This window comes from Mus musculus, chromosome 1 (genome assembly GCF_000001635.26).
Source record: "Mus musculus strain C57BL/6J chromosome 1, GRCm38.p6 C57BL/6J".
NCBI lineage: Eukaryota > Metazoa > Chordata > Mammalia > Rodentia > Muridae > Mus > Mus musculus.
The window spans coordinates 39,551,294-39,577,439 of NC_000067.6; the positions used below are offsets into that span (position 1 = coordinate 39,551,294).

At 41.5% G+C, this 26,146-nt stretch overlaps 1 protein-coding gene and 1 non-coding gene across 4 annotated transcripts; both read right to left on the reverse strand.

Moving 5' to 3' along the window:
* Nucleotides 1–26,146, reverse strand: Rnf149 (ring finger protein 149). Of its 3 annotated transcripts, none has more exons than XM_006496226.4 (7): nt 20,565–25,410; nt 13,789–14,039; nt 12,755–12,823; nt 9,400–9,482; nt 7,022–7,118; nt 4,185–4,377; nt 1–1,222 (listed from the first exon to the last, which is right to left on the reverse strand). In XM_006496226.4, exons 2-7 carry the CDS (start codon nt 14,014–14,016, stop codon nt 1,179–1,181), a joined length of 714 nt encoding a protein of 237 aa, XP_006496289.1. In that variant the 5' UTR covers nt 14,017–14,039; nt 20,565–25,410; the 3' UTR covers nt 1–1,178. The 3 variants fall into 3 exon arrangements, 2 of the variants coding, with proteins under 2 accessions (XP_006496289.1, NP_001028307.2); NM_001033135.3 differs by lacking the exon at nt 20,565–25,410 and adding an exon at nt 25,534–26,054 and having other exon boundaries at nt 3–1,222; XR_373259.4 differs by lacking the exons at nt 7,022–7,118; nt 20,565–25,410 and adding an exon at nt 25,534–26,146.
* On the reverse strand, nt 22,453–22,582 carry LOC115485772. Its single transcript, XR_003949248.1, has one exon. It is a non-coding gene; the product is annotated as a small nucleolar RNA SNORA33 (small nucleolar RNA).

Sequence of the window (26,146 nt, forward strand, 5' to 3'; positions counted from 1 at the left end):
AATTTTTGTCAATAAGCATTTATTTTTGTCTACAAAGTAGACATACAACACAAGTTTAGAATCAACAACAATGGACTCCTTGCTCTTCAAAGTATGTATCTAAGCACTATACAGAATTTAGACAACAGTCTTCAAAGACTTTCACCAGCGAGAACATTAAACAGAAAAGAAGGATAAAAGGTCACAGTATTGAATCGGCTTAAAATCTCTTTAGGAAAATGTTATTTTAGTCTAACAACAACAGAATCAAACTTTTAATTAAGTATTTTTAATTGTAAAGATCAAATCCACCAAAATATACTAATCATTTAAAGACATTACTGTATGCCTACTTGATTTTCTTAATGAATCCATATTTTAATGCTTTTTTTAACATGCAATATGGCATTTTTTGCCAGGTTTTTTTTTTTTTTTTTTTTAGTTTGTAGAAAAACATGGATAAATTCCCTTCTCCTTCCAAGTGTGAAAAGAAATTAGGCAATAAAAGTAGAAATGTAAATCATAAAATCATCTAGTGTTCTTTTCACAATTCCACATAAGAAGGAATGTGTGGTTCTGAAGTCTCTGCAGACTACACAGCTCAAGCCAGCTGAATGCTCGCTCTCGCTCTCGCGCGTGCTCTCCCTCTCTCTCTCTTGCTCTCTCTCTCTCTCTCTCTCTCTTAACCCCTTTGTAGCAGTCTGGCTACACAGCCCGAAGCAGGCTTGAACTCAAGCTCCTCGGGCCTCAGCCACAGTTTGCACCACTGCCCACGGCAAGATTTCTCATTTCCAAGTTCTACAGTCTCCGCTCAGGAGACGTTCATGTGATCAATAAGGAACTACACTTCACACTTCAACTCGGTGAGCTCTGTCTAAAAAGCCCAAGAGACAGACTCTTGTTTTATACCACAGAGGCTAGTCTAGTACTCAGAAACAACCCCTCCACATACATCTGTGACAGGTGATACAACAAAACTTATGATAGACATCATAATTTAGTAGATAAATAGATGAAGGCTAATTAAAAGTCTTTTAGGAATAAAATATCTCAGCCCTTTGTATATCAAACCTGAATCTGAAAGGTAAAGTAAAATAAAGTCCACTGTTTTCAAGTATACAAACTCTGCCCTAGAGTAAAAAACTGAATGTCCTGTTCAAGCCAAGGCTCTGTCGGTGAGGCTGTCAGTGAGGATGGTGCTAGCATATGGATCCTCCATGCTGAGGCTCACTCCTGCCGGCTCCTACAACAAAGCACCAAAAGCCATCCTAGGTCAGTCGGTCTGTCCAGCCTCAGTTACACATGTGGAGACAATAATTCAAGAAACAAATTATAGAAACATTTAAATAAAACTTACATGTAAAAATGACAACCCATTTTAAACTCAACCAGCAAGAGAAATACAGAAATATCCTTTCATTTAGTAAGTATGACACACAGGCTTTCTAGTGTTATCTGAGCCAACATTCATCTGGTGACTGCCCTTAAAGGACCTCTCTGTTTACACATCTCAAGTGGGGTCACGCTCTTGAGGAAAGAAATTGAGTTTCTTTCTGGACTCAAATCACAGTAGTCTATACACCGTTTGACTCAAAAGGATCCCTAAAAGCAAAATTCCTTACTGTGTTGAATATGTTGCTTTGTAATATGGTTAGCCAGAGAACCGGTGAGATCAGGGCCCGGCTTTATGATCCTGGGAAATCCATTCCCTGGAGCCACCATATTCCTTTGCCTCTTTTTTCTAATATTGGTTTAAAACGTAAGTTCTAGGGGCTTGGGGGATGGTTAAGCTTGTAAAGTGCCTTCTACCTTAGCTTCATCTGCAGAACACTCATTAAAAAAGTTGGGTGTAATAATAGTGTGCTTATAATCCCAGCTCTAAGAAACGTGGAGAGGGATGGACCAGAGACTCCCAGCCAGTCAGCCTAGCTTTACGAGGCAAGTCCCAGGCTAGTAGGATTTTGTCTCAAACAAACAAACAAAAACCGTGTGTGTGTGTGTGTGTGTGTGTGTGTGTGTGTGTGTGTGTGTGTATAATGATGCCTTGAAGAATACATGCACGTTGCCCTTACACCTGCATACACACACGTAGCCCCCTCCCGACATATACAATAAAAATGAAAGTTCTAACCATTCTTGTAAGTTTTTCAAAACATGTTAAAAAACAATCTGATTCAATTTTAATCTTGCTATTTTGGAAGTCTTATTCAGGATAGCCAAATTCAAAATTAGAAGCATCAATTACTCTCAATTAAATTAATCTACAAATTATTTTATCTATAAATTTATCTATAGATTATTTTAATTCTAATAAAAATGTTGGTAGGACTTTCTTTTAATTGACAAATGTATATGGGTATTCTGCCTCTATGTATGTATGTAAGGATACAAAATGCACACCTCGTACCTGCACAGGCTAAAGAGGGTATCACACCCCAGGAACTAGACTTGCAGATGGCCATGAGCCATCATGTGAGTGCTAGTCATGGATCGCAGGCCCCCCGGAAGATCACCCAGAGCTCTTAACCACAGAGCAATCTCTATACCCTCTCTTTTGTTTAGACAGAAGGTTTTACTATGTAGCCCTGGCTAGTTTGGAACTCCCTATATAGATCAGGCTAGCCTCAAACTCAAAAGATTTTCCAGTCTCAGCCTCTAAAATGCCAGGATTAAAGTTATGCACTATCACACCAGGCTCAAAATAACTTCATAATTAATCTTTAAAGAATACCGAAGAGAGGGCCAGCAGGACGGTTCATGGCGTACAGGGTTCTTGCTACCAATCCTGATGACCTGAGTTTTATCCCTGGAACCTAAGGTAGGAGAGTACTGACTCCTCAGTTACCCTCTGACTTCTACATTTACATGACATACATGGGTACCCCAATAAATAAATGAGTGAATAAATTAATTATAAAGGGGCAGATATAGGGATGTAGCTCAGTTGGTAGAGGGCCTGCTGGCATGCACACAGCCCCAACTTTGATCCCAAGCACTGCATGAAACCAGTGTGGTAATGCATGCCTATAATCTCACACTTGGGAGGTGGGATCAGAGGATCAAAAGTTCAAGGTCATCTTCAGCTATCTAGGGAATTTGAGGCTAGCCTGGTATACATAAGACACAGTTTCAAAAAGGAATTTGGGGGAAAAAAGAAAAAGAAACCCTACAAATATTACCAAAACATAGGTCAGTAATTCTCTAATGAACCATAACCAACCAAGAAGAAAAAGACTTTCCTATTTAGCATGCCATAAAAGTCCCAAGATACTTTTATGTCAGAAGACAGAAAAGTACACAGAGGCTAAGAATACAGACGTTAGTCACTGGAATATGGCCAAATGCCAGTGTTTGTGATTAGCATTTCCCAACACAAAGAAATAAAGAAACTGAGGGAGAGGAGACAAAATATTTGACAAAGGTCTTGTATTTTCCATATTAAATTTAAATTAAAAAAGTTCTAAAAAAGGGCTGGAGGTACACCTTATCAGGCAAGTCCAAAGCCCTAGGCTCTACTTGGGCCCACTACAATTAAAAAACAAAAAGAAAGCATTACTATGACCTGGTGTTTGAATGAGAATGGCCCCACAGGCTCATGTGTTCCTTTACTTGGTCCCCTGCCTCTGGAAAGGAGGCCCAGTCCTTCTCCCTTCCTTCCTCTCATTGTGGATAAACTGTGAGCTCTCAGCTACTGCTCCAGGGCATGCCTGCCTGCTGCCACGCTCCCTACCATGAGGATCATGGACTCTTAAGCGCCAATAAATATTTCCTTTTAAGTTGCTTTGGTCATGGTGTTTTGTTATGGCATCAGAAAAGTTAACTAAGAATTAGTAAGAAAAAGCAGTTGAGCTGAGAAGCAGCTGCAAGAAGACCAGGACCTCACCACATGCTACACAATACGACGAGACTACAGAAACCACTGAAGACATAGACATGAATTGAGCAACTCAAAAGAAAATTTAAAAAACTTGGTCATAAAAATTTATCTACCAAGTGATCCAGAAAGAACTTCATACATTAAAAGAACAGTTTACCAAACAGCATTTGTGTGATATCCCCCATTCTTGAGAATGTATGCATCAAAAACTTGAAATGGTATCTCGAAGTGGGGGCCTGTGGTTTTTATGTACACGACAGTACTTTCCTGCCTTCCACTTTGTTCCATTCACTGGTAACATTGTGCGCTTATATCTGTAGCCACATACCTAGTAATGCTGTGTCCTCCCCTGCATCTTCTTTAAGACAGGGGCGGTGTGGCCCAGACTCGCTCGAGGAAGATGATGGAAGGTTGCTTTCACTCCTCTCCTCATCTTGGGATGTCACACTCAGATTCCCAACAGAAACCCTTCCTGGGGCAGCTTCTGGGGTGGGTAGCTCCTGCGTATCCTCAGGGTCCCCCTTGAGAGGCAGACAAAAGACAATGGCTTTCTCAGTGACATGACCAGTACGGGGTCATTTTGCTAGTAAATTCACTTGAGATATCTTTGGCTCTCTACAGGGAACGGGGTGGGAGGCACACCATCTCCTGTATCCAGTCAGAAAGACCTATTAAGTTTGTTTTGTTTTCCTCTAAAGAGTTTCCCTACTTGATGGAAGTTGTATCTCGCCCTTTAAATGATTTAAACAAAGAGGCTACTTCCTGAAACTGTCTTCTTGCGGAGTCTGTACAGCGTCACTGCTGCTCCCGCAGCCCCAGCAGCAGCCCTGGGCCATTTTACAGCATAGCACCAGGGTGTCAGAGACAAAGAGGCTCTAAATAGATGAAGGCTTCATTTATCTGTTTTAAAAATCTGTTCTGTGTCCTTTCTCCACTGTGGTTTGTCTCCAACTCCCCTCCCACCTCCTTCTCTTTGTTGCATTGAAGGAAGATAATGAAAGCATGGCCAGAGACTCCTTTAGTCATACTCCATTAAGCCCCAACACCAGTGGGTGGGTGTCTCAGACATTCTTTCTGGTTAACCTAAGAGCCACAGATGCACGTGGGTAGATGAAACTGCTGGGAAGTGACTAAGGGTTTGTAGGCTGTGAGCGTGGGTTCACAGGCACTCAGACATCTCTGCTCTGTCCTAGGAGCATTTTAAAACCACTCCCTCTTCCCTCACCAGTAACTAGACATCCTAGACACATCAAGCAAAATTCCTGTTGAAATGTTACAATACCAACTCCTGTTTAGCCTCATCCCAATCTGTTTCTCAACAAAGCTGCCAAACCTAGCTCTCCACCAAGCTCCACCCGAGTTCACATCCCCGTGCACACACCATCCACCTACTACGCACTGAGGTGACAGTCCCTCAGCAGTCCCACTAAAATACAGTCCTCCATTTCTCCATGTCTAGCAGGCAGCATAAACACTTTCTTTTCTGACCCAGATGGCATCTACCAAGTTCCCTTGCTGTGCTGTATCTCCGGATATGCACTGGCCCCGGTTGGCCTGAAAGTGAAATCCCCAAGAATCCTTGCTCTAGCAAAGGGACTATACCGTAATTATCTCTATACTATACCGTAATTATCTCCGAGCCAAGTTCAATTTAACATCTTAGACAGCATTTGTCTGATCAGTTTTTGCTCAATGAATGTAGTGGATATGGTTGCAAACCAAAGGACTGCGTTGAAGTCTTAAGAGTCACTGAGAACTCTACTGGTAATAGGGAAATGGGCCCTCCTCTAGAAACTGAGACACTAAAAGCAAGACACACCCCTAGTGCTGAAGTTATAATAGCTTCCTATCCTTCACAAAGTACGCCACATACGCACGCATTCTCTGTATTCTAGTAAGAAAAGAATTCAACCTCATATAAAATGAAGACTCATCTCTTATATATGAAATAAGTGGGCCTATACTCTCTGAACAAAATGTATGAGAATGCGAGTCTCTGCTTAGCTAAGAACAGAAATTGGTCTCACATAAATGTCAAGAGTGGAAAAGCTGGTTTAGAATCACTCAAAAAAGACAACTGAGCATAAGCTTACAGTGCATTTAAGGAAGGGAATTAGATTCTGTCAAGGAAACAATTCATCAAGCTCTGTGTTTTCTCATTTAAAATTCTGAACCATGAAGACTCAACCTCTTGTTGAACTGCAGCTTGTACATAGAGGGCATGAACCAGGCCCATGAGGGAGGTATGCTATCTCAGGCTAAAGGGACAGATAATGAAAAGCTGTCAATAAAGGAAGTTTAGGAGTTCTATAAGGAAGACACATTTCAGGACAAAGCAGGATGAGGCTGTAGTACAGCCGTCCTTGGATGAAACAGTTTCTCCCTGAAGGGCCACACCAAGCTAAAGGGCGACTGTCACACCTGCATCCCATGAAGCCAGCCCTGTTCCAGGCATAGCTCCTAGAGACACCATTATAGATGCATACATGGCTATAACAGTTTTAAGTTGTATACAATGTTCATCCAGTTTATGTGATAGGGAGATTGAGTCCAGGACTTTGGCGCAAGGCCTTCAAGCACCCTGAGCTGTATTCTCAGTCCTTCAAATATTGTTAGCTAAAATAAGTTATAATTTTATCAATAGTATTTTGAGGCATAATAGAGTACATGCAAGTCTAAAAAAAAAAAAAAAACTGTGGAGCCCATAAAAAGTGAGAGCAGATAATCAGAATCTATTGGGTATAGTATGTGTAAAATGTGTCTCTGAAGCCAGAAGATATAGGTGGCACCTCTATTTACTTCATACATTCTATGATTCAATTTACATAAAACCAAACATGCAAGCATCTGCACTCATGCACAAACCCATGCATGCATAAGCACACACACACACAGAGGATGCTACCATATGCAGAGCTATACTTCGGAATTACAGATTGGGGAAGATGTTCATAGGCTATATAGTATTCTGTCATAAACTCAGTTCACGGATTTATGTGGACTATTCTACATATTCATTTTAAATACTGAAAACTTCTTTAAGTAACAGTAAGGATATCAGAAGGAATATTTCATCTGTTCACCTTGCCTCTGGGTCAGTAATAAAAGTGAGATACTCAGGAAGAACTGGGGTAGAGATTGAATATAAACAAAAACGTAACAAACCCAATATCCCAGGGCTTTGATGACATCAAGTTTACACATTGGACACGTTCGGTGATCCAAAAGCCATGGGTCAATGCATATTCTATGAAAAATATGCCTAAAAAAATTAAGTATGTATTAATGTCTTAAAATAAATGTTTGCATATCTTATAAAGGAAATAACGCATTTTACCAACACACCCTGTATAAAGTGAGCCAACCACACATTAACATGAAGTCCACCTACTTGTCTAAGTTATTTTCCAGTCTATTTCCCACTTAAGATTTGGACTTAGTGATGCTTTTTTTTTTCTTTTAAAGTGAAAGCTCTTCATTAAACAAAAATATGGTAGATCTATTTCCACCACATACTAAATCGTGTGTGTGTGTGTGTGTGTGTGTGTGCGCGCGCGCGTGTGTGCGCGCATGTGTGTGTATGAGCGTTAGTCTATGGTTTTGAGATTAGGGTCTTGCTATGTTACCCAATTGGCCTCGAATGTGCTATGTGGTCCAGGATTGCCTTGAACTCAGACTCCTTGTACCTATGCTTCCCAAGTGCTGGGATTCTGTTAAGCGCTACAATGCCCAATCATTTTCATGTGCTTCAGTAGAATACTTATTCTAAACCATTTAGGCTAACAAAGCCCACAAATAAGGTACCAGTAATAAACTAATCCCAAGTTGATAATATCTTCTTCAAGTCTATAAAGTGACTCAAGTGGAAATATATATTAATCATCTGAGTGGCAGAAAAAATGGTTATTTCCATTTACACATTTTATAAGCCTACTCTTGAATAAACATCTGTGCTACCAGAAAGGCGCACGCACACACTTTCTTTCCTTGTTGGTTTATCTTGGTTTCCTGCCCCTCTTACATGTGTGAACTACAGGTTTTGAAACCAGACAGACAGAGCTCAAACCCCAGCTGTGTGACTAGACAGCATGACCACAAGGAGCTGTATGTCTCCTACTCTCTACACCTACACCATCAGCTGTTCAGTGTCTACATATACTACTCATTATAATTACTCTGCTGAAGGTTTTCTTTAAACAAAAATCTGCCAGTACCATTAAAAATAGTAATTCTTAAAAAAAAAAATAGTAGTTCTTAATTGTGAAACACTCTAGTTCAGTTTGTCATTCAACCACAAATTAAAACTCACTGACCGAGAAGAAATTGTCCAAAAACAAGGAAGAAACTTCAGTTTTGTTGGGGATGTTTTAACATGTTGCTTAGGAGAAAAGTGGACAAAATAACAACCCCAATGAGGAGAGCAAGTAATGTGCACAGCTAACACATCTGCACAGGTCCAGCATGAGCTCAGTGCAGCTGTCAGCACCCCCCCTCTCTTCTGTGCACTCTTGAGCATCACTCTGAAACCTGTTCTAAAACCAGCCTAAAACTCTTCCAATGCTCGTGTGCAGAACATGATCAACCTATACTGACCTCAGTTCACTAAATGCCCTCGTGCTGATCGTTTATACACACTGACAGAATTTAGCCAGGCGTGCCTCGGGGAACTGTTATTATTGTGGTACTCATTTTATTTCCTCATCAGAGGTATCAAGAATTCAATCTACTAAAAAGTACCATATACATAGTAAAATATTAAAAAAAGAAGCTAATACAGTACTCTGCAACTTGATTCTAAAATATGTAAAGTATAATTGACATTTATTAGACTTTTTTTTTTAAAGAAAAACATCTAAGTTCTATACATAAAACAAGCCCTTTTGCTAATCAGCAGTTCTTTTATGGAGGTATGTTTTTGAGACAGGGTTTCTCTGTGTAACTCTGGCTGTCCTGGAACTCACTCAGTAGATCAGGTTAGCCTCAAATTCAGAGATTCCCCTGCCTCTGTCTCCCAAGTATTGGTCTGAGTGTACCACCTCCTGGCTAATCAGCAACTTTTTTAAACAAAATGTTTTAAGTCAGTTAAAATAACAGATTATTAAAAATAAAATGGCTACTTCCCAGTTTTAAGTGCATCTGTGCTACTGAAACCTCAGCAAAGGGAGGGTACTCATTTCCTACAGCTTCGAAAGGAACCCACACTCAGCAAATAAGTAAAGGCAAACTTCTGTGGGTCTGACCCTGCTTCTGGGCCACTTGAAGGCTCTCAGTCCTACGTTCTTGCTCCTTTCTAGTTAGCATGTGCTCTGCATTACTGGGTGTGTGAAGGAGTCTAAGCGAGCCTTGGTAAGACTAAAAGCCAATGCAAGACAAAGACGCACAGCAGCTCTTAGTGGTCACCTACAGGTCTCTGAAGACAATAGGAAAGATGAGGTAATCCAAGATCATAATGACTTCCTGTCAGAGAACATGGAACCCTTTGTCAGAACAGTGAGACTTGTTAAGTAATTTTCAGTATCTTAGTAGGAAAAAAGTATTCATACTTGCATGGCAGGATTCTGATAACATCTTTGACTTTAAAGTTTTCAATACACACTGCACAATTCTCAGCATCGACATCAATTCCCTGCAGAGAGAGAGGGAGAGTCACATGTACACACACTGCACATACAGCAACAATAAGTTAGAAAACAATGAAACCGACCAAAGCAATGGATCCTACTACTCTATGCTGGAACAACCGGAACCTAAAACATATTTCCTTCTTCCCGCTAGCAGTTTTTTAAAGAAACTGAATGAAAGGTGGAAAGAAAACCACTGTCTGCCTAGCCCAGGCACTAACAGCGTTTTGAATACTAAGTGTCTGAAGAAGTATTAGATGACTAATGGCTACAGACAAGCAAATCACTGTTTTTAGAGGTCTTATTCCCAGGCTGACCTCAGGCTCGCTGTGTAGCCAGCGGTGACCTTGATTTTCTCATGTTCCTGCCTCCATCTTCCAAACATCTGGACTGTACTCAGGAATCACCAGGCCCAGTTTTATAGATAGGGCTGGACAATGGATTCAGGACGTTTTCAATGCTAGCTAACACTCTAGGAAGCTAACTACATTCCAGCCACACCAGCTATGATGAAAAAAAATTTTTTTCAAATATAAAGCATAAAGGGAATGAATATTCAAATAAGCCATTTGGCTTCTGGAGTTATTTAAAAAGAAATTTGTATCTCTGAAAGAACAGTTATAACTTAGAGAAAGTACAACGACTACACATCTGAGATTTTACTTCATTATTGTTAACCCCCAGCCCCAAATTAGAATGAGCTAACACCTTTGCCTAAAACATGAACAAACGTATAGAAGCAGCCATATTAGCAGTAGGGTGGGAGAATTGACACTACTTCTACACCTCAGAGTCTACAGGTCCTAGGCTTTCTATGAGTTAGGACACATCAGTGGAGCCAGGACAGCTGAGGCTCTGAGACAGGGATTCAGAACCTCATGCAGCATGCGCTCCTGAGGCTGCCATGTTTGGTAACTTCACATTACGAAACACAGCCCCACTACCATTGAGTTATTATTTAAATATATCCTTAGCCACCTACAGCAATTAATGAGGAAGCAGTAAAAACCAGATTTTTGTATGTATATAATACCATTACCAGAGACTATTAAAATTAACTTATAAGAGCATTTGAAACTCTCTGTTGTGGTATTTTATAAAAACATGTAGTTATTTTTGTATATGTACCCCATGCGCATGGAGAGGCCTTACAGGCCAGAAGCAGGAGCTCCTCAGAGGAGAGGCAGAGCAGAGGCAGGTCCTCTGCAAGAGCAATTAGCACTCCTGACCACTGAACCATCTCTCCAGCCCCTTAAGTTATATGATGTGGACTGGAGAGATGGCTCAGAAGTTAAGAGCACTGACTGCTTTTCCAGAGGTCCTAAGTACAATTCCTAGCAATTCCACACGGTGGCTCACAATTATCTGTAATGGGATCTGATGCCTTCTTCTGGTGTGTCTAAAGAGAGTGATAGTAGACTTGCATACATAAAATATATCTTTTTTGAAAATAATATATGTTGTGACAAAATACTTTCACTTATATATCATATATTATACAGGAAGCCTTTTTAAAATTTCTTAATAATTTACAAACTTATACATTATAAATAAATCCACAAAAAATTAAAATAAATAATCACTTGTCTTCAGGACTGGGTAAGATGCTGACTGCACACAATCATGTTCCTGTGTTAGTTCACAGTGTAAAAACACTCCCAACCCAGACGTGTATGTCACAGACACACGTTAAACATTATTAAATGTTAAACATTCTTTTGACAGTTTTAAAACAAGTTCCTGGTATCATACAAATGTTTTGTATAGGAAATATTGAACAAATGTTGGATATAGGAAGAGAATAGTATCAATTTACTTATATTCCCAAGAGCTTGGCTCAGTGAGTTACACATGAGTCTGTCTCCTCACACGTAAGGGATGATACTCCCTCCTAAGGAGAGGAGAAAACAGGAGGAGCAAGTGCAGCAGTTTTAATGGGTACTGATTCCTTCCTGCAAATGAACTGAAGAACAAATACATTTTTAGAAATCGGTTCTCACAGCCTAAGACCAGCATCTAATTTATAAATTACTAGAAGGACATTTTCTATTAATTCTTATGAAAAATTCTACACATACTCTGCACGACTAGTTATTAACTGGAAACTTACTTGGTGATTTGCAGAGTAAGAAATCAGTACCTTGCATCAACTATTAAAATTCCATTATGTTACAGTGTAAAAGTTACTGGGGGCTGGGTGTGGTGGCGTACGCACATCTTTACTCCCAGCACCTGGGAGGCAGAGGCAGGCGGATCTGTATGAGATCCAGGCCAGCATGGTCTACAGATTGAGTTCTAGGACAGCCAGGATATACAGATAAATCCTGTCCCGAAAACAACAACAACAAAAGTTATTGGGGAAGGAATAACCCAAAGCATATGTTAATCCTAAATATATCACAGAAGACATTAATAACAGATTTCTTTTTTTTTTTAAACCCAAAAGGCCTAAAGTGTAATGTCTTTTAAAGAAAGTCCTTTATGTGGACAGAGGAAGAGAAGTGCAGACTGGAAGGTGAGACTCAAGCTTCCTGAGAGCACTGAGCAGTATGGGAGCACTTGAGTCAGCACAGCACTGCAGGCGACGCCCGCTACGACAACAATGCTGGCAAAGCTTCCCGCTACAGGTATCCGAGCAGCCAGGCTCTGCACTGCTCCTTAACTGCTTGTAGTCTCTGACTGAGAGGGTCAAAATGGCTCCTTTTTAAACATGTAGTTTTAAAAATCTCCTTTCTCTCCTCTAGAAATGTTCAGTACGTCCTTGCAGGAACTGAGGGGCTTGGAGAGAATGCACACACAGATTCAGGTTCAACAAAATGTTCACAGGACTCAGGTGCACACTTTTTAAAAAAAGCCCAGCATCTTTACAGTCTTTATGGGCCTACAGGGACTTTCAAAGTTGGGAATATTGGCACACTGTCATTAGTAAGCACACAGAATGTAGGAGCTATCATTTAAATCAAACTTAACTCATTTAACCTTTTTGGGAAGGGGGTGCTGGAGCTATCTAGGAGTCCATGCATGCTAAGCTAAGCCGAGCTCTACCACTGAGATACACTGTTCTGTGACTGTAACTCATTTACATGTAACTAAGGGCTGCCACGATGGTCCTTCACTCATTATACTCCTGTCAACTCTCCTTTCGACCTGAGACACACACATGAAGACCTAACGAAGCATCAGACTCGTTACTGCCGAACAGCAGCCTGAGAAGGAAATCCTCCTCCAACACAAACATCCCCCAGTGTGAGACAGATAGTGCACAGGAAAGCATTACCTTCTCGCCATGCTTCACAGTGTGTAGAGGGAGCTGGCCAATAACCTTCTTAGTCTCCTTCCTATGATTCTTGGGGAGGAAAAAAGTATTATTAAATAGTCTGTTTAAAGTAACCCACACACTACAGTTTATGAAAATAGCTCAGAAAAAAACATTAACTTTTAATATATAAAAGAGCCATATAAACATATAAGCTATTTTATTATTATCATTACCATTATTAAGATATGATGCTTCACTTTAAAGCCCTGATTGGCCTTGAGCTTGAAGCTACCCAGGATTACAGGCCTGAGCTACCATGCCCAGCTAAGAATATATTTATTTACTTACTTGCTAATATGCAATAGTGAGATTAAGGGCCTCACAAATGCTAAGCAAGCACCTTACCAAGGGCCATATCCCCAACCCATGCTTCTAATTCCATACCCTTTTGTGTGTGTGTGTGTGTGACATTGAAATGGAAGTCAAGAACTCTAGCACTCTAATCATGAATTGTCATTTAGCCACACTTTTTCAACTTCCAGAAAACAAGTCCTACACTTAAAAATTGGCAAAAAGTAATGATGCCCAGGAAGAAGGTACCATCCACTCTCCACCAATGGTGCCCGAGAAGAAAGAGTCCTGCCTGGTTATCAGGCCAGGAACCATACTGTGCATTAGGCCCTAGTGTGCCACTGGAAGCCTCTGGCTCTTCTCTATGCTGCTACAGAGGAAGAGCCTGCCTTCAGATTGATGGCCTGTCAGACACAAAGCAGACACAAAGCAGCCCTCGGCCTTATGTCAAGCAGAAAATGGACACGTGTTCATGCTCACATGCCCTTTGTCTAGTTCCCTCTGTCTACATAAAGACAGAGGGTATAGGTACCTGCAGAAACCAAATGTATAAAAAAGTAACCCAATTAAAAATTTTATCAAAATCATATGACTTCAATAAACAAACTGAAATTAGTGTGGTTAAATGTAACTTCAAGTAGCATATAGATTATATTTATGAGCTATCATTTAAAAATCAAAATGAAATTATCCGTAACTACCTGACTTCCAAACTGTGAGCCAGTATACAGGAAGCGCTGTATATAATAGAATATCAGCCATGCTAATGAGATGATCATCATGGTGATGAAGGCGATGGCCACAAACACCACAGACTGACCGCTGATGAACTCCTGCATATGACGAGTACCAATCTCTATCCGCATTTTTACTGGAATTCCTTTTTGCACCAGATCAAAAATTTCCCGTCCTTTTGGGTAGCTAATCATAATGACGACTATGTTTCCTGTTCCTGCACAAAAGGACAAAGCAACGAATAAAGAAGACAAAAGTTAGGTAAAGTTAAGAGTATGTTCATCAAAGTGCACATTTGAAAACTTCAATAAAAATGAATAATTTTCAGAAAAACATTTTTTAACTGCCAAAACTGATTCCAAAAGAGAACAGAGTCTGACTGAAGTGAGAAAATCACCAGGAACTGTTCTCCCTAAATCTATGACACGTGAAGATTCACAGATGGTTCTATCATCAGACCTTTAAGAAGCACAAAATATTAGTGTATTTAAACTGTTCCATAGTTTATTAAAAATAAAAAAAGGACACTTCCAGGTACATGGTCAAAGTCTAACCCAGAGGTGGAAACAGCAGACTCAGCTTTAAGCTAAGCCTGGACTGTACAGTCAATGAAGGCCAGCCCAGCTATACAGTGAGTCCCTATCCCAATGGCCGGCCCAGCTACACATCGAGACCCTGTTCCAGAAATCAAAACCCAAGAGCTGGGGGCTGGGGTTCAATGGCAGAGTACTTAACTCCAGAACTATAAAGATGTCTATCTAGGATTATAAAATCAAACATGGTAATAAAAAGCAAAAGAATCACATGGATTAATTTCACTTATGAATATGAATGTAAAATTCTTTAAACATGTCCATCAGAATTAAAAACATGTCTATAGAGTGAGTTCTTGGACAGCCAGAGCTGCACAGAGAAACCTGATCTCAGGAAAAAAAAAGAGGGACTGTGAGAGCTCTTCTGTGATCACTACCAGTTTTTTCCTAAGTCAGTGGCTTACTATGAAGACCAATCTATACTGGAACTCACTCTGTAGATCAGGCTAGCCTAGAACTCATGGAGATCCACCTGCCTCCCAGCCCCCCCAATCACCAGAGCTGGGATTAAAGGTGTGCACTACCCCGCCCAGCTTGTGCTCACTACTACTTAACACTGCTTTGAAGACCTGAGAGAAAAGAGGCAGAAATCTTCAGTTTATTATGATATGACTCTAGCTATAAATACAGCAACCACAACATATCAACAGATAAATTTAAAAAAAAAACCAAAAATATTCCCTCTAAAGTCACAAAAGGGCTAAGAAATGACCAGGGATGATGATGATGCCTTTTAAACAACAAACCCTGGACAATGCTTTACAGGTGAAGCATTAAGTGCATGGTGGTAGCAGCCAAAGTTGTGCACAGAATGAGATGGAACAGAAAGCCCAGAAATACACAAAAAAGTACATAGCAAGTGATAACACAAGTCAATATGGAAAATGGACTATTTTTAAAAACCAGATGAAGGCAAATGGATATTATATTGGGGAAAATCTGTATGTTTTTCTCACAATGCATGTAAAAATAAATTACTAAATCAAAAATGCAAATGTTTAAAAAGAAATATACAAACTAAAAGGAGAGAATTACAATATGTACTATTAGAGAAAAAAATTCAATTATAATAATCCATCTAGAGGTTCTTAAATAGCTGTGATGGGTATGGGAGAGAGGAGGGAAGAGATGACAATAGGAAAATAAAACCTTTTTCAAAGTCAAGGTTAAAGTAACAAATGAGTAACTTGGGAAGAATAGATATAATATGCACAACAAAGTAGTTTTTAAAAGAGAAAGAACAACTTTGTGTTAAATTTTTCAGAAAACTCTAAGTTTTAAAAATGGTTGTTTTACTGAGAAAATAGTTCAAACACACCAAACAAACAAACAAACCCCACCAGCTTTACAGCACAATTCGCTGTGTAAATGTGTGCCTGGTGACTATGGAGCAGAGTGTCGGATGCCCTATAACGAGTTACAAGTCTGCCACGAGAGTGCTGAGACTCAGACACAATCAAATATGGGTCCTCTGAAAGAGTAGCCAAGTGTCCTCAAGCTGTCCCTATAGCTCCTTCAGCAATTAAAAAAAAAAAATCTGTTAAAAGACAAAGGATTCTTACTATCAAAACAAGACACCTTAACAGATGTCCTGATAATATCAAACTCCAGAAGCTTTCAATGAGATCAGCCCCTGTGTCAATAGGACAGAATCCAACACGAGTAAAATAAGGTAGGTATCTGAGTGTTCAGGACAGTGCCTGGGCATGCAGAGAGGACAAATACAAAGGCAGCCTTTCCATCCCTTCCCCATAATAATGTGTTACAGAAAGGCACAAGGCTTCTTTTGGTGTTAGTTTTTTTATATTTTGAGAGTGTCTCATAGTGGGCCCTGAATTTCTCCTGCCTCTGACTCCTGAAAATGATAGAATTAAATTAAATGCTAGACACAATATGCATTATCATGTCTGGTATAAAAAAAAAAAAAGAAAAGAAAAAGAAAAAAGCTTTCTTACAGAAAACTTGTGAATTTTTCACTATCCCTCTCAAAGCTTCAAGCACAGAAACCACAATAAGGTGATCTGAGTTGGAAAGTTGAAGCCTAGGTTTGGGGACAGCATGAACACTTCCCTGGTAAGCAATAACAAAGTTCTGGTGTAGGTTAAATGAACTGAACTTAGAGTGGGTTGGGGGGGATGGCTCGGCCTGAGTGCTCACCTACTTAGGCAGAAGGCTGACTATCTTCAAGACCAAGAAAAGAAGTTTAAATCTACTTATCCATACCAACCAGTCTACTGGACTGTCTCTCTCAGTTAGTTTTGAACAAGCTGATATAAAACCAAACTAAGTGCAAAGGACAGTGTCTAAGGGGCTGGGGATACCTCAATGGTACATGTGTGCTTAGCGTGGGAGAGGCAAAATTTAAACCCAAGCACCTCTCTAAAAATGTGTTTATTTCATGCTGTATGAATGAGACAAAGTCCTCACCATGTGTGAGACCCCAGTTTCAGTCCCCAGTAAGAAAGATGGGTAAGACAAAGAGATCTAAAGAAATCCATTAGGTCTCAGAGTTGCTGGATGCCTCCAGCTTGAGCCTACAGAGCCCTGCCAAGTTTGGCTGTTAACTATGCCCAGATTTCAAACACACTTGGGCTCATTCACTGACTGTGCTGCAGACAATACCAGCATAGCTGTGCTTTGCTAGTGTCATACTCATAGGGATAAAAGAATTCAGAAGCCTAGGTTTGGGGACAGCAAGAACACTTCCCTGGTAAGCAATAACAAAGTTCTGGTGTAGGTTAAATGGTGCAAAAATACTGAACCAGACTCCCCAAATACCACTACTGAGACCACTTGGAGGTACAACTTTCAAGTGGTTCAAAAAGCTGTTTCTTCCACACTTGCAGGAATGCTTCTCAAAAATCTTTCTCTAGCTCTAACCATGACAACACTGACAGACATATGTAAAAGAGGGGAACTGTTCAGTTTCTGCACCTATGAAACAAATCTTTGATTTGGCATTTTCCCCTTGATTTCCAATTTCCCCTCCCTCACCAAGGGCCTGCAGCGACAATCTAAGTGTCCATCAAAATGACAGGGCTATAATGGCACAGAGTACATAAGTGCACAGGGTGAAGCAGTAGCTCTGACAACACTCAAGAGAAGAAAAACAACAGGTAAAGTTGCTATCCTTAAAAATCTCCAAGTACTTCCTTAGCCAACCCAACAGAGGGCCCATGGAAGGCTACTGAAGAGCTGGAGGCTGTGACTGGCTCTAGGGCGAGTGTGATGGTTTGTATATCCTTGGACCATGGAGTGGCACCATCTGAAGGTGTGGCCTTGTTGGAATAGGTGTGACCTGGTTGGAATGAGTGTGTCACTGTGGGTGTGGGTATAAGATCCTCACCCTAGTTGCCTGGAAGTCAGTCTTCCACTAGCAGCCTTTGGATGAAGACACAGAACTCTCAGCTTCTCCTGTGCCATGCCTGCCTGGATGCTGCCATGCTCCCACCTAGATGATAATGGACTGAACCTCTGACCCTGTAAGCCAGCCCCAATTAAATGTTGTTTTTTATAAGACTTGCCTTGGTCATGGTGTCTGCTCACAGCAGTAAAGCCCTAAGACAGCGAGTCAGAAGCTTCTGGATGGAGGAGGCTCACTTTGCAGAGCAGAAAGTCCTATGAATAGTTTGGTCTCAAAGAACCTTGGAACAAATGGCTAACTGAGGTGCCTATTTAACATATGCAAGTCTCTCCCTACCCACAAGAACCTGTTCCAGTCACCCAGGCTGGCATTTGCCTGCCCCTGTGAGACCTCTCCAGCCCTGAGCCTTGCTCCCCTTCCTATAAAGCCCAGCCACTGTGGTTCTGGTCCTCTTGGTGCTGTTGGTCTCCTGGCTTTCTCAACCTTCTCTGCCCTCTTTCTTCTCCCTTTCCCCTCTCTCTCTTCTCTCATGGCCCAGTTCAGTCAGGCTGTGCTCTCCCTCACATCTACAATAAACCTTTTCCTTAACCACACCTTGAACATTATGTTTTCTTTTTTTATTTATTCATCTGGTGAAAACAGAAGATAGACTATGTTATCTTACTGAGACATAGAGTCCATAGCATTTCCACCGTGATCTTAACCACAGGAACTTTGTTACTGAAATGCCAGAAGGGTACCCTTCTAAGGTGGCCTCTGCCTGCAAGGTGATACTGGGACCAGTTTGAACCTAACCCTAAGCATTAATGTCCCTAGTGTCACTGGGAAGACATACCTGGAAGCAAGTAGTAACTATCTCTAGGAAAATGAGCATCCAGCAGTCCAGAAACATGTATAGCAACAACTAGGACACATCTATAAGACACCCAAAATTACAAGGTACAAGCTAAAAGCCTTTTTTTGTTGTTGTTTTTGAAGATAGGCTTTCTCTGTGTAACAGTACTGGCTGCCCTGTAGACCAGACTAGCCTGGAACTCACAGAAATGCACCTGTCTCTGCCCTCCAAGGCACATCACACCACCACCTGGGCTGCTAAAATCCTTTTTAATAAAAAAGAAACTTTAGAACATTTCAATATAAACAATGTTAAAATGCTGCCATCCCAGCTAAAAGCTTTCATAAAGAATCCCAAATGACTTCCATTGTATAATTACCAGGTGATACAATTTCTGGTGCCAATATCATCCCAGTAATATTGTGACGAGGTGGGCAGAGGGGTGAGTGTGTGTGTGTGTGTGTGTGTGTGTGTGTGTGTGTGTGTAAACAACCTCCATTACTGAACATTTCACTTAAAGGAGAAAGTTGCTATATTGTCATTCTACAGCTGAGGGCTGTAGAATGGTTTTACTTCAGGGAGATGTTCAGTGTTACACGCCACCTGGAAATGCTATTTGGTTCTCATGGTCAGAAAACTCAAGTCCAAGTCAGTATTCGTTCCTTGAATCTTCTCCAAAGGGTGTGCAGCTGCAGAGCCAGACTTGTGTTCAAATCTCACCTTGTCATTCACTGCCAGAGGGTGATGTGTGTTCCTGAAATAACTGCTCGGAGAATGTTTTTCAATTTGTTTGAAATTAGTTTGAGGATGGTTCTTCTTTGGACTGCCACTTAACTTATTAACAAGCAATTAGAACACAAATAACTATAGATATGAGGGATAATCTTGTTTGGAGGGAAATCTTTTCCTGAGAGGAATATTTACATTTTATCTTCAAGAATAGAAAAAGTTTTATGAAAGGAGTTTTTCTAGGTTATAAAATCATCTTACAATTGTATTTGAGGGACTAGAGAGTGGTTAAGAACACTGGCTCTTGTTCCAGAGGACCCAGGTTCAAATCTCAGCACCCACAAGGAACTCACAATCATCTATGTAACTACAGTTTCAGGAGATTCAATGCCCTCTTCTAGCTTCCATAGGCACTGCGGACATATAGTACACAAATACAGTATGCAAAAAAGAAACTCAAATAAAAGAAAATAAATCCTTAAAAATTATATTTGAGATCGTGATGAGTCTAGCTTAGCAAGTTACTAAAAAAAAAAAAAACAGGCCATTTTGTTGAATGAAGAAGAAAGTGAAAAGTTAACAAAGATGAGAAAACAGCACACTTAGTTCACTGAGTGAAAAACATATAGTATTTTTTAAAGCTGTGGCCTGTAGAGGCAGTAACTAGGACTAGGGCTGAAACAGTTCCAATAGCAAGCCTGCTTTCAGGACCTACTGTAAATTGGTAAAAGTCATGGCGACCTTTTGTACTCTGATGGACTCGCTTTTCACATTTGCAGGTGCCCCAGCATCTGTAATCACAGCTGCTCAGGAAGCTGAGGCAGAGGAGTTCTCAAAGCCAGCTGATCAATATTCCCAGAACAATTCTCAAAGCCTGATCAATATTCCCAGAACAATTCTCAAAGCAGGGCAGGCAGCTAAGCAAGCAGCAGGCAAAGAAAGGGGTTAAAAAAGAAAACAAAACAAAACCTAGCTCATGCATAAGCTCTACCTTCCCTCACACACTGCTCAGGTAATTTTGTATAATTGTGCCTACATCGGTACAAGGGAGAAAAAGATCAGCTAAACAGGAGAGTTTCTTACAGAAAGCACAGAGAAGAAACAGATGAAACAAGCCTTTGGAATCCTTTTTCTTCCCCGGGGCTTAGTGTTATCATTCTTGCTTGACTAAAAAAGGTCATCTTACACAATCTCACCCACAAAGTAATCTCTACACCTTACCCGAGGCAGACAGGCCCGGAGGGGAGTTTCTGTTTTATTTCTGTCTGCGCACAGGGTCACTGCACATAGGATCACCATAAACCTGCTTGAGTAACAGATACGAACAGTATTTTTACCAGGCCAAATTAGTAACAGAATTTCAAGTTTTCCCATGCCAAAAATAAAATGCTAACTGTTTTCTTCTCACATTTTTGTGTTCCCCTTTCTACCTTGTCAAAAACTAGACAAACACAGTGGTAAAGATTTACACTTGTACAATAGCTTTAACGTCTACTTTAGTATTGTCTTGAAGACAATAAGATAAGAACTACTGAAATATTTAAAGTAGAAGGTTAAATTTCTGGTGGAGAAAACTAATTTAGCAGCAATAATTGATCTTAAAATTCCAGTAAAAGAATCTCCTAAACTTTCACGGTTTTTTTATAAGTAAACTGCCACATTCTAGCCACTTCTCTTCCCCTGGAGAATCCTCAACAAAACCAAGGTGTAGCACAAGCCCAGTTTAACCTCTACAGTGGCTCCTGCTCTACCTGTAGACACTGTCATCAATTTTTAAAATTGTGTGTTGAATACACACACATGCATTCAAGTGATGTGTCCAAGGAGGCCAGAGGAAGGACTCAGACCTCCTGGAGCTGGATTACAGGTACTGTGAGTCATCTGTTATGGAGGTGGGCCGTGGGCCGTGACCCGGGGGGCCTCTGCAAAGCAGTACTCACAGTTAACCACTGGTCTCCCCAGCCTCGGGCAGGCCTCTTCCACACACCTTGTCTAATTTCTTTATAGGTCTCTCCTCACTGACAAGTACCTCCTGTTCAATTTATCAGGTTTTGAAGGCATACAGCAGGGATGACCCCATGGAAAGTTTCTTCATAAATGAGTGGATTTGAAAAACAGGCTTGTCTTCCAGGACTACAACTGAAATGACCCAGCAAGAGGAGTTAGGGTAGAGGAAATTAATCTGGAAAGTAAGTGTCTTGTTACACAAAATAGAAAGTTTTGGATGGCTGGGTTAGGTTGGATGAGGAGGATAAAATTCACAATGGGACACTATATAATTATAAATATTTTGTATAATTTGGTTTTGTCAAAAATTTGGAGGCTTTCAGGGAAAAGAGACTTGTAGAAATGGCTCTGTGGTTAAGAACACTTGCTTTTTAGCAGAAGGCCTGATGATTCCCAGGACATAACCCCAGTTCCAAGGGTCCTCATCTAGCCTTCACAGACATCAGCCATGCATGTGGTACACTGACATACATGTAGACAAAATACTCATCACACAAAAATAAACTAATAAGGAGACAAAGAGAAAAGTTAAGGACCAGCATGAGCTATTTATCACAAGTAAACATAAAAACACAAAACAACAAACACTTTACCTCTACCTCCTCCCGAAAAATGGAGTAAATAGTACAGAACACTCTTGCTGAGAGAACTCTTTTGCAGCTTTTCCATGTGAGTTCATTTCAGATCTTTTAGTCTTTTGTAACACTACCTCTGCTACACACAAGTCCTAAGCCCACCTACCACACATATACACGACTTCCTAATATCCCGAACCTGTCCGTCAAGATCTTTCTGGGGAGCTGTCTTAGCTGGCCCCATCTTCTATGAGGCTGTTAGGATGCCACTTCTGGCTCCTTATGGCACCAAGATATATTTTAAATTCAAATGTGAAGTTGTAGATTATTTGAGAGCATGGTATTACAGATAATCAATAATTATCTATGCATCAAAGAACATTTAATATGCATTTCCGGTACAAAATGAATATCTCTTAATATATGGCTTCTCTAAAGTTGGTTATTTCTTTTCCTTTTTTTCTAAAACTTAGTTCTTAGAACTAGTCACAGTGAAATTTTAATTTATGTCTTATGCTTCCCATCAATATTGTGGCCATTTTCAATGGCCTTAAAAGACCTGAGTAATCTTTAAGGTTTGTAATGTGGTCTTACCATTGCCAGTTTTTTCTAAATGTCTGCAGGACCATTCAGGTAAGCGGATTAATGGGCTGGCTAAGATACTCTTCTGTATCTCTGTAACGCCCTTTGACTTGATGCAATTCAAGCCCTTTCTCCAACCTTCTGCCAATTGTTTAGCACATAGTAAGTAAGATTCAAGGATGTAAAATGTCATACCTAAAACGTCATGGCGAAAAACTTCAGCTGGAGGAGCATGTTACTTATTAACCTCCAAGAACTACAGTAAGTCCAACTCTACGACCTTAATGACTTGGCCTTTATCTGCTTTCCCCTATCTTGGTCAAGATAATTTCTACAACTTATCTTGGGTACCAACACCCAGCCGCTCGATAGGCTTTCTAAGCACCTGTGCCTATAGTTCAGTTCAGTATAAACTTTTCCGGCCTGTGAAGTTATGTTTATCATTACTGACAGACCATAAACCCAACACAGGCAGACACTTAGGTATTTCCAACAAGCAGGTACAATGCTTGGCCCAAAGGGTCTGCTAAAGTTAGAATGTAAGGTATTAAAGTTAGAAAGTAAGTCCTTACTGCTGTTCTGAGAGTGTGATCTTAAAGTACTGATTCTTTAAAATCCTCCATTTCAATAATGACTTAAAATTTTAAAGCTATGTAGTGCTAGATTCCAGTAAGAGAAGCAATGAGTTTCAGAAGAACTGGAAAACTATTCCCTACAACATAGGAAAGTTATCAGTATTCAATTTTAGAAGCACACTTCTACCTGTTTCATAGAAATCCAGTGTTACACAGAAGCACTAAGAACAGCTCAATCAGTGGGGTTTCCAGGCTTCAGCTACATTTTGACTAAACGGAGGAAACCAATCTAAGTCTAAACAGCCTCAGTGGCTCTAAAAAATGATATTCAATCAAATTTAAATAAGGTCTGTCAAAGCTGGCTTCTCCCATCTTAATTCTTCTCAAGTGCCAGATTATCAATACCTGGTACCCAAATGGACTAAGTTCTATGAGAGCTAACTTCCCCATCTTTGCAGTGTCTACAGCTGAAGATCAAGGGTCTAACTTTATTTCTAGTTTTTCCTGTTTATCAGTCACACTGCTACCAAATTAATTTTCCTTTGGCCAGTGGTTCAAAATGCTAGATAATTTTGTTGCTCCCTGTAGTTCTGGCAAAATCTCAAGGTATTTCTGATTGTTACAAGTGTGGGGAAAACTTCTAGAATGTGGGAAGGCAGGAATGTAGCTAAACATCCTGTAGGTCACCAAGTAATAAAGGACCAAGTTTTAAAAGGCTTTTGCATGTTTCTTTAGGGATCTAACTTAAAGGGACTCCAGGAAGATTCAGTCACTTGCATGGGTACTTTCATGAACTTTCCAAAAGGTAATGATCCTCCCTTTAAATAAAACAAAACAAAAAACGGCAACTATTATTATCCTAAGAAAACTAGAAAGAAGGCAAATAATGGGGAAGGAAGTGTCCCTCCAAAGGAAGATTCTAGTCAACATGATTGAGGTGTTTTCCTGGGTCCAGATAAATTATATGTCAACAATATAAACAAGAAAGATTGCTGAGCCATGTTTAGAACAAGAGGTGTCTGCTTGGTAGGATGTCAATGTCATTATCAAAAAATGCAGAAGGGTAGAGTTAGAAAATTGTAGGGTAATGAGCTTGTCACTGAAAAGAAAACGGTCTACATTAGATGTGCGTGCATCCACACATGTACACACCCAACATCGAGGAGTCACACCGGCCTATCTTCGCTGACAGAACTTAACTTGGGAACATATATCTGGGATGCTAGGATCTCTCAGGAGCCTTGTGGAAAGATGGTGTGTGGACAGTGACAATTAGGCTGATTTGCAATCAGCGGACTAACTGCCTGAGTCAACACCACCGCAGGGACATCGGTCTATTCTCACCCACCACCGTGGTCCACAGCCAACAAACTCTTGAGTTCTTAAAGACCCGACTTCTCTGGACATTTCTCCATTCTAGCAGATTACTTTCACACCATTTCAAGTGTTCCTTACCTTCTCTTACTTCACCCTGCTATGCTTCTGCAATTTATACCCATTTCTCTCCTAATCTGGAGTCAACCAAGAAAAAAAGAGTTGATCTGTACTCGTAGCTCACTTCCTTGTCATCAAATGGCCATCATTCCCAACCGCGTTAAAAAAAATGGTTAAACCCAAGGTCACTTTTCTGTCTTTATAAGCTCTGTGTCGCATGCACACCAAAACAGAACGAGAACAAAAATGCAGTACAGGAAGAAAGATGTCTTAGCTAGTAGCAGAAACTTAAAAACCCTAATCACAGGAAATTCAGAATGAGTCAACCGTGTGATGCCTAAAGCTAATGTGATCTTAGAAGGCACAAGAGAAACACAATCAAATTCTGGGTCCCCGGAGAGAACTCTGTCCCAAGGATGACATTTTGCAAACTCATCCTTGTCTGTCCCCTGGAACAGCGTGTTTAGAGGTGGCCTCCTGACAGAGGTAGCAAGGCCTTTCTTTCCTTCAATGAAAACAGTTTAAAAAAAAAAATTCATCTGAATTCAAACTGTCCAAACCAGGAGCTAGTGCGATCACCCTACATGCGTCGAGAGAGAAACTACAGCAAGAAAACCCAGGTTTTTTGATCCAGGGTTTTGAAAACACTCATATTCGCCTCATCGAGAGGAAGAAACCACATCGAGTAGCCACTTTAGGTTGGTGAAGAGACAATGCGAGCCTGGCGGCGCCAGCCGTCCACTCCTACACACTCTCCACTCAACCAACTTTGGGAGTCCGTGAGCCGACCTTAGGAAGCGACCCGGGTTCGGGAATCTGTAGAGTTACTGAACTCCGTAGGACCTGCCACCGGTGTGTTTGCTACTCCCCGGCCGAGGGCCCTTCCCAGCTTTCTCACCCTCCCGAGGTGAAGCTCCGATCCTGCAGCGTGTGCACGCACTTCCCTCTCCACACCACCCGGGGAACCACCAGGCTCGCCCCGGCCGCGGCCAGCGGCCCAGCGCCCGGCCTGCTCACCCGCGTGAGACATGGGCTCGGTGGCGTTCCCGTTGCTCTCCAGGTTGTAGACCACCACGGCCGAGGCGTTCCTCCGCGCCGCCGCCAGCACCTTGTCCTTGAAGGTGCAGCCGCCTCGCGCCACCAGCGCCACCCAGGGCGCGTTGCCGAGGGCGCCGGGCGCCACGAAGCGCGTGTCGGGCGCGCAGCCCTCCGCGGGCGCGGGCGCGCGCGGGACGCCCACCAGGCCCTGCCTCTCCTCCCGGAGCGAGCTTTCTCCGAAGCGGCCGCTCTCCGACACGCTCCACACCGTCAGGTTCGACTGCGGGTCCACGTATTCGATGCTCACCATGGCCGAGTACCACTCGAGCGCCCCGCCGCCCACCCCGGGAGTACACAAGGCCAGCGCCAGCACCGCGAGTGCGTCCCGGGCTCCCACGCCGGCCGCGGGCCGCCGCCGCGCCGCCATGGCCGCCCGGCCGGGCTACTGAGGAAGAAGAGCGCGAGTCAGAACGAGGCGACTCACTCCAGGCTGGCCCACAGCTTTGAGGAGACGGCGGCGGCTCGCGAGAGACCGCCGAGCGCGGCGGGGGCGGACCCGCGGCGCACGCGCACCTGGAGGGGCGTGACCGGG

Bases quoted from the DNA above. Each gene is read 5' to 3' on its own strand.
- Rnf149 (NM_001033135.3), bottom strand. From the start codon at position 25,981: ATGGCGGCGCGGCGGCGGCCCGCGGCCGGCGTGGGAGCCCGGGACGCA. The intron at 7,119-9,399 runs GTATGAATACTT...TAATTTTTTTAG, and splicing joins ATCAGAATCCTGCCATGCAA to GCATATTTTTCATAGAATAT. The intron at 4,378-7,021 runs GTTTGTTACGTT...CTGCCTCTCAAG, and splicing joins TCAAAGCCCTGGGATATTGG to GGGGACCCTGAGGATACGCA.